This window comes from Schistocerca piceifrons, chromosome 1 (genome assembly GCF_021461385.2).
Source record: "Schistocerca piceifrons isolate TAMUIC-IGC-003096 chromosome 1, iqSchPice1.1, whole genome shotgun sequence".
Lineage (NCBI taxonomy): Eukaryota > Metazoa > Arthropoda > Insecta > Orthoptera > Acrididae > Schistocerca > Schistocerca piceifrons.
Genome location: NC_060138.1, coordinates 215,361,182 through 215,375,613, shown reverse-complemented (window position 1 = coordinate 215,375,613; position 14,432 = coordinate 215,361,182). Strand labels below are relative to the sequence as shown.

The following is a 14,432-nucleotide window of genomic DNA, read 5'->3' as shown; positions in this document are numbered from 1 at the left end:
AATTCATTATGATTTTCTGTGTCCTCCATAAACTAATTTTATGGGAGTTTTTATGTATTGCTGTTGTGGTCTTCAGTCCTGAGACTGGTTTGATGTAGCTCTCCATGCTACTCTATCTTGTGAAAGCTTCTTCATCTCCCAGTACCCACTGCAACCTGCATCCCTGTGAATCTGCTTAGTGTATTCATCTCTTGCTCTCCCTCTACGATTTTTACCCTCCACGCTGCCCTCCAGTACTAAATTGGTGATCCCTTGATGCCTCAGAACATGTCCTACCAACCGATCCATTCTTCTAGTCAAGTTGCGCCACAAATTCCTCTTCTCCCCAATTCTATTCAATACCTCCTCATTAGTTATGTGATCTACTCATCTAATCTTCAGCATTCTTCTGTAGCACCACATTTCGAAAGTTTCTATTCTCTTCTTGTCCAAACTATTTATCGTCCACGTTTCACTTCCATACATGGCTACACTCCATACAAATACTTTCAGAAACGACTTCCTGACACTTAAATCAATACTCGCTGTTAACAAATTTCTCTTCTTCAGAAATGCTTTCTTTGCCATTGCCAGTCTACATATTATATCCTCTCTACTTCGACCATCATCAGTTATTTTGCTCCCTAAATAGCAAAAATCCTTTTCTACTTTAAGTGTCTCATTTCCTAATCTAATTCCCTCAGCATCACCCCACTTAATTCGACTACATTCCATTATCCTCGTTTTGTTTTTGTTTATGTTCATCTTATGTTTTATTTATATTTAAGTAAATTTACATCAAAATAGGTTCTGGAGTTGCTTTTCTGTGCTTGCAGGTATCGCGGTCGGAGACGCCGAGCTCGATCCTGTCGGTGGACAGCGACATCCGGTTCACGCGCAAGCTGGGCTCGCAGTACCGCTGCGGCTGCTGCGTTGTCGCCGCCTTCCTGGTGCTGCTGCTGGCCGCCGCCGTCGCCGTCTACTTCGGCTGTGAGTACTCCAGTCATCCACTATGTGCGAGGGGCATAGAGGCATTCAATAACTAGTGCAACACTTTCCTTTTCTCTCGACCAGTTTCGGGTGAAAAAATGCAGATTTCGTTGTGGAACATCGGGAAATATTCTCACTTCAGCCTTTTTAGTTTCACGAGGTTCCGATAGGTGGCACCGTTGTACGTAGTCTTCAAAATGGCGCTTGTAGCAGTGTGTGTCCAAGCAGAGAGTTTCCTCTGATAGAAAACCAGAGCATCGCGTATATTCATTGGCGCTTGCCGAACGTCTTTGGAGACCTGGCAGCGAACAAAGGCACAGTGGTTCGTTGGGCGAGGCTGTCATTATCGAAACAAGGTCGCGCAAGGCTGTCTGACCTCCCGCGTGCCGACTGGCCGCACCTAGCTGTGACTCCTGCAGTGTTGGAACGTGTGGACACTCTCGTTCGAGGTGATCGACAAATCAGTCATACACCTCGCTGCTCAACTGAACCTCTCTGTCGGTAGTACTGACACACTCGTCCACCAGTTGGGGTACTCAGAGGTCTGTGCCCACAGGGTTCCTCACCTCCTAACAGAAGACCACAACGAAGGACTGTCTGTGCGGAGTTCCTTCCACGTTACGAGGTTGATACCGACAATTTTTTTGTCGAACATCTTCACAGGTGATGAAACTGGCTTCATCACTTTGTGCCGGAAACGAGATGGCAATCCGTGGAGATGCGCCTCACTACCTCCCTCCCGAAGAAACGGTTCAGAGCCGCACCCTCAGCTGGTAAAGTCATGGCGACCGTCTTCTGGGACTCTGAAGGGGTTATTCTGTTTGATGTCCTCCTTCATGGTGCAACGAACAACTCTGAAGTGCATCGTGCTACCCTCAGAAAATCGAACGAACTACTTCTCCATGACAACGCAAGGCCTCACCAAGTCTGCGCTTCCGAGAGCAGCTCACAAAACTTCATTAGACTGTTACTCCTCATCCACCCTACAGCCCGTATCTCGCAACTTCTCACTTCCATCTGTTTGGCGCAACAAAAGATGTACTCCGCGCGAAGCAATACGCGGATGATGGGGAGTTTATTGATGTAGCAAGACGTTGGCTTCGACGTCGACCAGTAGAGGGTACCATGTGGGTAATTACGTCCTCCCAGTAAGATAGCGTAAGGAGCGTAAGGACGTCGCACTGAACAGAGATACTGTTAATGGGGGTTTACAGCAAAAAAAAAATAGGAAATAATATAGTGTATCGGAATCCTGAATAGCCGGCCGTGTGGCCGAGCGGTTCTAGGCGCTTCAGTCCGGAACCGCGCGACTGCTATGGTCTCAGGTTCGAATCCTGCCTCGGACATGGATGTTTGTGATGTCCTTAGGTTAGTTAGGTGTAAGTAGTTCTAAGTTCTAGGGGACTGATGACCTCAGATGTTAAGTCCCATAGTGCTCAGAACCATTTGAACTATTTGAATCCTGAATAAAACCAACCTGTTTTCAGAAAAAAATATGTTACACTACTTATTGAATGCCTCTCGTGCATATCCAGCCACATGACTTTGTCCATTCATATTGACACTAGGTGGTCTCATGGACCCTAGCTCCATTTTCCCGTGTGGTTTATTTTAAAAGTAGAACGCCCATTTACTTTGCAGTGCACGCTCCAGGTGTCTTTCGTAGTATTTTTCGAAATCAGGTAACGACCCCACAACGCAGTTCGTAAGAAGCAACTTGGAATAGTAGTTAATAATTTTCAGATCCACCAACAGCTCACTGTTTTTCAAGCGATAACTATAACATATGCCAGCACATTTGCCTTGTACAAACGAACAGAACTTATAACTTAAAGTTTATTACACGTTTGATTTTTGTTTAGGAAACGTGTATACGTAATCAGTCTAAGCTATTTACAAATGGTTCAGAAAAAAGCCAGTTGGGCTTGCGAAGATCCTACCATATCAGTAACTAATTTTCCGAGACAGATAGCGTTTTTCAGGATCCCATATTTCACAATTTGTATAAAGATCGGGGTGAAACTTGTTCAAGACTTCAACTGAACTTTCAGTTACAATTTTAAAAGACGTGGTAGGCCTTCAGCTTAGTGATTGATATTAAAAAATTATACTCATATAAGACAATGGAAGAAGGAATAAATGGGTCCTGTACGAAATTTTCGACAATACATCACGCAGTCTTAGGCGTTTGGCAAGCGTCCCGCTAGTGATAAAATACGAAATCCAACATAGTGAACTGGTTTTTGTGTCTTATGCTGTAAACAACATGCGTGTATCAATTACGTGGAAATGTGCACGCTTTCAGAGCCAGTAGCTCTTTCTGGCAGAAGGATTGAAGGGATAAAATATACAGAATGATTCACGAAGATATGCAAATATTTTAATATGTTATTCTACCAATAAAACTAAAGAAAAAGTTTATATAAACATAGGTCCGTAAATGTTTCGTTGCGGAGTTCTGAAAAATTACTGCAGATATATGTCTGGGACATGTTTTATTAGATTCACCAGACCAATAACAACAAAATAAATGGAACTTGTGCTTTACTTTGACCTCGTGCAGTTCTTCGATGGCTTCATATTAGCGAAGTTGCTAAATTCAGGCAACTCCGTAACTAAACATTTGCGGACCTATGTTCATATGAACGTTTTTCTTTAGTTTTAGATGTAGAATAACATATTAAAATATTTGCGTATCTCCGTGAATCGCACTGTATAATAATGATAATACCGTGCAGGCCCTACAGCAGTGTAGTGGCTGTTACATAGTTACCGTTATTTTTTGCTGTCAGCTAATTTATTGTTGCATAATGAATAATGAAGCAATTCCTGATCCACTGCAGTAACTAACTCCAACTCGGAAAGGGCATTTTCATCAGTTATCGACGTACATGTCTCAGTTTCACTGTCAGAGATCCGTGTGACAAAGTACAAAGTATGTGTGAGAGGGAGATGATTTTCTTCCATTCGTTCCACAGGCTGTAGCCACATTATGTCACACATTAATGTCATTATCTGAAGAACACTGTTATTATCAACACCGACGTTTTTGAGATTCCCGATTCTCGCGCAATTTATCTGCTACTGATGTGCGGATTAGCCGCGACAGCAGCTAAAACACCTACTTGGGGATCATCATTTGTTGCAGGTCGTGGATGACGTTTCACATGTGGTTGAACACTTCCTGTTTCCTTAAATAACGTAACTATCCGGCGAACGGTCCGGACACTTGGATGATGTCGTCCAGGATACCGAACAGCATACACAGCACGCGCCCGTTGGGCATTTTGATCACAATAGCCATACATCAACACGATATCAACCTTTTCCGCAATTGCTAAATGGTCCATTTTAACACGGGTAATGTATCACGAAGCAAATATCGTCGGCGCTGGCGGAATTTTACGTGATACCACGTACTTATACGTTTGTGACTATTGCAGCGCCATCTATCACAAAGCGAAAAAAGTGGTCCAACTAAAACATTCATATTTCTTTACGTACTGCACGAATATGTAGTAAAAATGGGGGTTCCTATTTAAAAAAAACACAGTTTATATCCGTTTGACCTATGGCTATCTAGCTTGCCAACCATAGCGCCATCTGGTTTCCCCCTTCAAGCTAGACGAGTTTCGTTCTTTGTAGTTTTTTCGTTTGACGCTTATTGGTTCAAATGGCTCTGAGCACTATGGGACTCAACTGCTGAGTTCATTAGTGCCCTAGAACTTAGAACTAGTTAAATCTAACTAACCTAAGGACATCACAAACATCCATGCCCGAGGCAGGATTCGAACCTGCGACCGTAGCGGTCTTGCGGTTCCAGACTGCAGCGCCTTTAACCGCACTGCCACTTTGGCCGGCTTGACGCTTATTTCGTGAGATATTTGGCCGGGTCACTATCAATGGACCACCCTATTATATATATATATATATATATATATATATATATATATATATATATATATATATATATATATATATATATATATGGTGTCTGTCCTTTCGGATGACGGCTTCAGTGCAGATGCACTCCAAGCTCGAACTTATACGCAAATCAACGAGACGCCACGAGTAATGAGGCTAATGAGCAGGGCCACTACATTAGTAGTTGTGGTATAACTGGAGAATTCGCATCCTACAGGAAGCATCCTAGGGTAGTCCACGCAGTTGTGGTGGCCACCGTGTCCGGATGGTGAAGTAGTCAGCACATCCGCCTAGTAAGCAGGAAACCTGAGTTCGAATCTCGGTCCGGCACAAATTTTCTACTTGCCCCATTGACATATTAACAGCTTTTGTCTTTAATTTTTTTTGTCTCACAAAGAATTTAGTTTAGCCACCGAAACACAGTCGATCCTTAAGTTTTTACCCCTCACAGAATTTCACTTTACGCCTCAGGGGGTAATTATCCCCAGGTGGGGAACCACTGGTCTAGAGTGAACAATTAGTACGTGAGAAGTTGCTGGTAAAATGCCACACTGTCACTCTAAGGATTCCCCAAGCCAAGCGCCGAGCTACAGTGTGCGTACGATGTTTACAGCAGTGCAGCAGCCTGTAAAGGAGAGCGGACAGCACTGGAGAGCTGACGCTGTGAGTTTGTGTGTTGCAGACACGCTGCTGGCGTCGGAGGGCCCCGCGGAGCAGGTGTTCGTCTGCTCAATGCGGGTGGCGCGCGGAGACGCCTTCCAGCCGCCGCTGGCCGACCCGGCGAGCGAGGCTTTCCGGGTGCGCGCGCGCTCCTACCGCGAGTCGCTCAACATGGCGCTGCGCCGCAGCCCGCTCCACTCCGCCTTCCTGGGCACCGAGGTGCTCGCCTTCGACGGGTCAGTACGCTACCTTCACTCTCCTCTGCAGTCTTGCACCGCCGACAGGTTGGATTTTCAAGGGAAGTGTGGGATTTAACATTCCCATTTTTACCGTTCTTTCGAACTTGAACTGAGGCACGAGTCTTTGCTCCCCCCCCCTCCCCCCTCCCCAAAAAAAGCTTCCTCATCTTCCCATCCTTTAACCCTCACTATACCAAAGGGGGAGGAGGGGTGTACTTTATGACCACCCTAATAAACTATTGTGATCTAGTCAATAACTTTACATTTTAAAATTTTGAAAACACACTGAAGCACCAAAGAAACTAGTATAGGCATGCGTATGCAAATGCAGAGACATGTACACATGCAGATTACGGCTCTGCAGTCGGCAACGCTTGTAGAAGACAACAAGTGGCTGGCGGAGTTGTTAGATCGGTTACTGCTACTGCAATGGCAGGTTATCAAGATTAACTGAGTTTGAACGGGGTGTTATAGTCGGCGCACAAGCGATAGGACAAAGCATCTCCGAGGAAGTGATGGATTGGGGAGTTTCACGTATGACATTTCACAAGTGTACTGTGAATATCAGGAATCCGGTAAAACATCAAATCTCCGACATCGCTGCGGCCGGAAAAGGATCCTGCAAGAAGGAGACCAACGACGACTAAAGAGACTCGTTCAATGTGACGGGTGTGCAACCCTTCCGCAAAATGCTGCAGATTTCAATGCTGGGACTTCAACAAGTGTCACCATGCGAACCATTCAACGAAACATCATCGATATGTAAGTCTGCAGGCTTTCGAGGCCGTTGTCACTGAAGTTAAAATCGTCTGGGTAATTAGGCCATGTCATATTTCCTCTAAAATAATCGATGTTTCGACCTCTCTGCTGGGATCTGTTCCGGCAGTAGTGGACACCAGACGATCCTGAGGAAGATCCGAGTAGACGGGTCAAAACATCGATCATTTAGAAGAAATATGACGTGGCCTAATAACCCAGAAGATTTTAACTTCATCATCGATATGGGCTTTTGGGGCCGAAGCACGACACAAATCCTTACGCCTCGCCTAGGCCCGTCAACACCGACATTGGACTGTTGATGACTGGAAACATGTTGCCTGGTCGGACGAGCCTCACTTCGAATTGCATCGAACGGATGGACGTGTGTGGGCATGGAGACAACCTCATGAATCCGTGGATCTGCATTCAGCAGGGGACTGTTCAAGCTGGTGAAAGGTGTGGGGCGTGTGCAGCTAGAGTAATATGGGACCTCTGATGCGTCTAGATACGACTCTGACAGATGACACGTACGTAAGCAGCCTGTCTGATTACCTGCATCCATTCATGTCCATTTTGCATTCCGACGGACTTGGGCAGTTCCAGCAGGACACTACAACACCCCAAACGTCCAGAATTGCTGCAGAGTGGTTCGAGGAACACTCTGCTGAGTTTAAACACTTCCGCTGGCCACCACACTCCCCAGATATGAACATTATGGAGCACATCTGGGATGCCTTGCAACGTGCTGTTCAGTAGAGATCTCCACCCCCTCGTATTCTTACGAACTTATGGACAGTCCTACAGGATACATGGTGTCAATTCCCTTCAGTGCTACTTCAGACATTAGTCCAGTGCATGCCAAGTCGTGTTGCGGCACTTCGGCATACTCGCAGGGGCCCTACGCGATATTAGGCAGGTGTACCAGTTTCTTTGGTTCTTCAGTGTAACATTCTCATTTCCACTATTCTTTCTAACTTCGACTGAAGCTCCCTCATCTCCCCACGCTTCTGTCTCCTTTGACCCTCGCAACACCAAAGGGATGGGTGGGTGGAGGGATGGGGAGTAGTACTTTGTGCCCACTTGAGGAAGCTATATCATACTCTAGTCAGCCACTTATATATGACTGACAGGTGACACGTACGTAAGCATCTTGTCTGATATATATATATATGTGTGTGTGTGTGTGTGTGTGTGTGTGTGAGAGAGAGAGAGAGAGAGAGAGAGAGAGAGAGAGAGAGAGGTCCGAGAGAACTGACAACACATAGATATACACATAATTAAGAAGGGAACGGCCAATGACTTCTCAATAGCGATGCACACCAGGCTTGGACTCTTACGGGAATCGGCGAAAAGCCACGAGTAATGAGGGTGTTGTCCAAGGGGCACTGCATTAGTAGTGAGTGGAGAATTTGGGTCTGACAGGAGGCACGCTAGTGTAGTCTGTGCAGATCCAATGACGACTGTGTCTGGATGACACAATTGTGAATGCATCTGCCTAATAAGCGGATGGTCTGGTTTAGAATCCCTGTCTGGGCACACATTTTCAACTTTCCCCATCGATTTAAATCAATGCTCATTTGCAGCCAGTGTCTATAGTTCCTTTTTGCCATAAGTATTTATAGTTTCTAATTAATTTTTCTACTTGTTTCCATACATGTTTTAAAATTTTTCAGTTACACTTAATCCAAAACTTTAAGTCTCAGTAGTAGATGACACTTTCTCCAATGATTGTCATGTTCAGTATTTTCAGTTTCAGCACCTTACTTACACGTCAGTTTCTCTTAAAGAGATTTTCATGTTCTGAACCATACTAACACATCAGTACATCTTTCAAAAGATTGTTCTTAATATAGTAAACAGCAATTAACGAATTTAGGTTTATTAAATTTTTTGTAAGCGTAAACATAAGAATTTGACTGAGTCATATCTTCTAGATCTTGTTTGTTATGAACGAGCTTATCTGCTCACATTTTGACTGTTTGGTTTTGAATTGCACCAGGCGAGTCTTAGACACGTTTACACTCAACCCATTTAGCTGAAACCAAGTTTCTAAGTCCACAGCTCATGGTCTCACAGTAGTGTTCTCACTTCCTGAGCACGGGGTCCCAGGTTCGATTCCCAGCGGCGTCAGAGAGTTTCACCTACCTCAAGATGATTGGGTGTTGTGTCATCTTCATCATCGTCATTCATCCCCATTGTGGTCTGAGGAAGGCAATGACAAACCACCTCCATTAGGACCTAGCCTAGTATGGCAGTGCGGGTCTCCTGCATTGTTCCCCTACACTCTGTCAAGAAGCATGGGACTTCATTTCCATTTCCAACTTTCTAAGATACTGAGTGCACTGATCACAGATTTGGGAATTTTGGCTGAGTCCTCATTTTTAACTAAGACAGGAGTACCATCTGTGAACAGAACTGATGTGGGGTTAATATTTAATGGTTAGTCATTAATATAGGAGAGAAATATGACTGAGTCTAATATAGAGCCTTGTGCAACTCTCTGAAATATTTTTTCAGTCCGAAAAATAATCTGCACCATTTAAAGAGATGCTAACTCCATGGTTTCCGTTTGATACATAGAATTTACTCCACTGTAGGGCACTGACGCTGATGCCATACTTTTCAAGCTTGTAAATAAGCAATGTGTGGTTTACAGAAGCAAATGCCTTTGTGAGGTCGTAGAAAATTCCTGTCACCTTATTGCTCTTGTCTAATGATGTGCTTATTTTCTCAAAGAACTGTTCACAGCACCTATGGTGTTTTTCCCTTGTCAAAAACCAAATTGATTATTTAGCGTAATAGAATATTTTGCAATGAATTTTTAGATTTGAGGAACAGTAAGTTTTTCGGATATGTTAGATATGACTGGTAGAACTGAGATAGGATGATGGTCTCTCTTGATCCCTTTTTGAAGAGTGGTTTGACTTCAGCATATTTCAGTACCTCTGGGACACAGCCATCTTCAAAACATTGATTTATTATTTGAGCTAGGGGCACTGGAATATTGTTGTGTACTGCTTAAATAACTTTGGTGCTTAAGCCATCTTAGATTGCAAGTTTTTATTTTTTAATCCTAGGATTGCATTTTCTACATCCTTCCCAGAAACTTTTAAAAATTTAGTACAGTTTTCAGAGTTTTCATTTAGAGCAAAGGGGCTGACATCAGAATTTGCAACATTTACAAAGAAGTCATTAAAGCACTCTGGTATGTGAGTTGGATTTACAATGGTATTTACTTCAGTGTCAATTTTTGAAATTTCTTGGTTACAGGCTTTAACATCTAACTCAGATTTAATGACTGATCACACAGCCTTTGTTTTATTTTTATGATTTAATATTAGCCTGTTATTTGCCAATTGTTTTGCTGCCTAGGCAACTCTTTTAAATATGGTTTTATAGAGTCTAACATATTCAATGAAATCATTATCTTTATTATATTTTAATTCTCTGTGCATTTGCCTTTTCCTTACACTGGAAATTTTTATGGCCTGGGTAATCCACTTTCATTTGTCATTTTATTGCTGCAGAGTCCAGGTGGAAATAATTAAAGACACCAAGAAAACTACTTAGGAATTTCTCAAATTTTCATCACTTGAGTTAGAATGATCAAAAGGCCATTTTTTCTCTTTAGCTTATTACTAAATATTTCCAAGTTTTCTGTGCTAACGTTCCTTCTCATATGGATTCTTATACTTGAGATGTTTCTGCCTGCCTGTAGCAGTTCAATGAACAATGATCTGATATACCTAGATATATACAAAATTTATGAACATCCTTAGTTAGAACATTGTCAATAGAGGTTGCTGATTGGCCATTGCCCCTGGTAGATTCAAAGTAGTTAAATTTTAAACCATATTTCTTTACTAAGTCAGTGAATCTTGAAATGTAACTACTATCACACTTGGTATCATTATTAAAATCAGCAGCTATTACATTTTTTCTCTACAAAGATCTTCTACCATAATTTGAAGCTCAAATAAGAATAGTTCTCCTGTTGATCTCCCTAGGATTCTGTATACTGAGATTACTGTAACATTTACTAGTGAGTCTATTATTTCTATGCAACAGCTCTCAAACAGATATTTTTCATTTCAATAATTAAAACAATTTCTGGTTTCATAATTTATACCACTATGTAAAGGAATATATGATCCTCCATGTGACTTGTTTCTTCTGAAAAAGCTATTTGTTAAACTGAAGTTCACTGTTTTCTTTAATTTTAATTGAGTTCTCAGTAAATTAGTGCTCATTTAGACAAACAACTCTAGTATTAGCACATTCTGATAGAATGATTTCCAGTTCGTCTATTTTGGAGCTTTTATTGTTTGAAGCATCAGTCTTAAACCAATTATAGTCCAGTGCCTAACATATCTGCATTGACTATTACTTATAGGCTTCAGCACAGGTTTTGCCTGATAATGATTTGATTTTGACTTTCTTAATTCTACACAAGTTTTTTTTACCCCCATCAGTACTTTGTTTCCCTTATTTTTTATAACCTGGCAGGTGTCTATGAACATCTTACTGAATATTTTTGAGCCCAACCTTTTCACATGTAGACCATCTTTGGCAAGACACTTTGCACTTAGAAATCTGTTGGGTCCTAACTTCCAGTTTATTGCACTGCTCTTTAATGGTGCCGTTTATTCTCTGCACACAGCTGTCACTCACCGATCTCCTGTACACAATGCCACTGATTACTATTCTGGAGCCGGCCGGCCACACCGCGCGACTGCTACGTTCGCAGGTTCGAATCCTGCCTCGGACATGGATGCATGTGATGTCCTTAGTTAGGTGTAAGTAGTTCTAAGTTCTAGGGGACTGATGACCTCAGAAGTTAAGTCCCATAGTGCTCGGAGCCACTATTCTGGAATTCGTGTAGACTGTAGAGGTTTCTGGCCGTTGGAATAAGGTTCCTCGTGTGGTTTAAAATTTCTTCTTCGCTGTTGTTTCGAGGGGAATTTGTTCCCACATGGATAAAAAGACGTTATGGATTGCTGTTACGCGTATCTGCTATGCTCTCTCTGGAGTTTAAGACATTATTTAGATGTTTATGCAATATATGTGTCATGATTCCTGGTCGAACGTCGATTTCGGAGTTTGGAACGCCATGTTTTTCAACAATCACTTACAACAAAGAATTCACTTTCTATCTTACTATAACGCACCTTTTTGTCCTTTTTCTGCATAACAATGTTCCACTTATATTTGTTTAGTTCTTCCGTATTTTCAGTTTCTTTTTCTTTCGCAATGGCGGCTGAATTTTTTCGCCATATGTCAGCTGTATCACTCACCTTATTTTCCGATTTAGGTCCATTTAATATTAGAGTTTTTACACATACACTACGTTTTTCACGTTCCAATGCAATATTTTCCTGCTTTGGCAACGTCAGTTCTGCTGTCAGAGCGTCAATGTCACTCTAAAGGACATGAATAATTTCGTCTTCAAAACTTGATGTGGATGTTAATGGCGCATTTTCGTCATGTCCCCGATTTAAAGCCAATGAGGACTTCCCTACTTATGCAGAGATGAAGAGGCTTGCACAGAACAAGCTAGTGTGGAGAGTTACATCAACTCAGTCTTTGGAAAGAAGCAGTAAGAATATTGTGTAAAGTAAGTAACTTCACATCTCGCGCAGCCTATTGAAGCCTCTTGCACTTCTTACTTTTATTTCCCAGTACATTTATTCCACAAGTCGCTTTAGTTTGGTTAACAGATATATTGACACGTTCAGTATTCCTTAAAGTTCTCTTTTTTCATGTGATCAGTGGAAAATGATAAACGAATAAATGAGTCTTTGGTATTATTTTTAATTAGTCATTGTTTCTGGTGTCATGAGAGTGTACCTTTGCACTTTACACTAGTTCTCTGCTATCTTTTATTACCACATTGTTGTTTTATACACTAATGGAAAATGAAGAATTAACACCTGTAATGACATTATGCCTTTTGAGCTTCATTCTAGAGAGTTCAACATTTTAGAAATGCAAAGATTGCAACAAAGAGCACAGCTTGTGTAATTGAATTTTAATGGCAATATAAGGAATAGGATAGGTGGCTACTCACTATAGAGATGACACATTGAGTGCAGACACTCACAATGAAAAGACAGTTACATATGCAGCTATTGGCCAAAGTCTTCCTCAGCAAAGAAAACATTCACACAAGCAAGCACACCTCACGAACACTCAGTCACCACCACCAGCAGCTCCGATCAGTCAGGGCTGCCACTGGTGGCAGTCGAGTTTGCATGCAATGTGGTTACTTGTGTGAATGTGTTTATGTTTTCTTTGCTGAGGAAGGCTTTGGCCTATAGACGCAAGTGTAATCTCTTTTCGTTGTGCCTGTTTGCACTCAATGGGTCATCTTTACAGTGAGTAGTAGTCTATAGAGTGTTGTTATTTCAACTTGGAGTTTCCATTGTTTAACTGAATTTTAGTGATTTTGTGTTGTGATCAAGTTAAAGGCTAGAGAGTCATTTTAAAGAAATGCCCAGCATGTTGGACAAGCAATTGCAGATATGTTTCAAAGTTGGTCATGGTTTTACAAGAAAGATATTCATGTTTTGTCACGGTATTAGATGGCATCAGCAAACAAGTTTGTACCTCAGCTGTTGTACTTGGTTGTCAGCCACTGCTGACTGCATGGTGACCACAGTACATACTCGTGCCAAAATTATATCCAGCTTATACTACTGCCAGGAAAATTCTTAGCAATGTGATGAAAGTCACCTTCAATTGAACAGTTAAAAATGTAGGCAAGACTGTTTTCTGAACCCCCAGGTATTATGACATGATCATCTTTAGCAAGATTTTTCTCTAGAGAGCACAAATCACATATATCATTGCTGAACCATACACATGAATAAGCTGGCAATCTGATATTATACATATACCACCAAAAAATTATAATGTGGATATCATTTCATTTGTCAGCCATGAAAGCCTGACTTATTTAATAACTTATAAAGCTAAGTACATTTTAAAATGATTGCCCATAATGACCTCATCAACCACTTGATCATTACATTGAAAGATTCTTCCTTGTGTGTGTTTTCCTCCACTTACTACTTGTGATTAACTTTGGCCATGGTTTCAGTCTCAGCACATTAGATGTTGGATATGATTGTTAAGGTTTTACAGAATATCCATTTGGAGAGTATAAATATATTATTATATGAAACTTTTTCATTTCTATATAGGATGGAGTCAAAGGATTTGGTGGTTCATTTTAACCTTCATTTTGATCCATACTGGATGAATATCGATGTACCATTGGTGGTGGAAGCCCTTAAGCAAGGTGTTGTCAATCCTGAATCACTATACTTCTCCAACTACACAATTGACCCAGGCAGCCTGGAAGTTAAAGGTAATATATTATTTGTTTATTTCTCTCTATATTTTTATACGTTTTGACAAGGAAGGCCTGTGATACATTATTAAAGAGTGAGACAAACTTCATACATCATTAGTAGTTTGTAAAATTTATTATTTGGAATATGTGTTACCGGGTGCAATCATTCCAGATGTTTTTATATTGGTATGATAAACATCAGCAGTCCACCTAGATGAGTGGCCATTGCCAAACTGGCCAAGAACAAAGTAGACTAGTCTGTGGCAAAATATGCAGCTGATCATAACACACTTGATTTGAAGGATCCTTCCCTCCACCAGCAGATGTTCTGAACTGCGCAGATGGGAATTAACCTTACAACACTTTGTCCTCTCCCATAACTAACCTGGCCCCAAACCTCTCTCCCCACCAATACGCTACTATCCCTTCCCTTCTTTGTCGTCTCCAGATTGCTGTTTGCATCCCACAGGATAGCTGCATTCTGGCCCGAGATGCTGGAGTTGGCACTCATGTGTGCATCAGGTGTG

General features: G+C 41.7%; 1 protein-coding gene across 1 annotated transcript in view; it reads left to right on the top strand.

Annotated features, from left to right (window-relative positions):
• The window catches only part of LOC124784992 (atrial natriuretic peptide-converting enzyme), a 265,876-nt gene that overhangs the window by 168,853 nt on the left and 82,591 nt on the right, over positions 1–14,432 (top strand). The window contains exons 2-4 of the mRNA XM_047254143.1: positions 816–969; positions 5,576–5,789; positions 13,754–13,920. Coding sequence (XP_047110099.1) covers positions 816–969; positions 5,576–5,789; positions 13,754–13,920 — 535 coding nt within the window. The remainder of the gene's footprint in view (positions 1–815; positions 970–5,575; positions 5,790–13,753; positions 13,921–14,432) is intronic.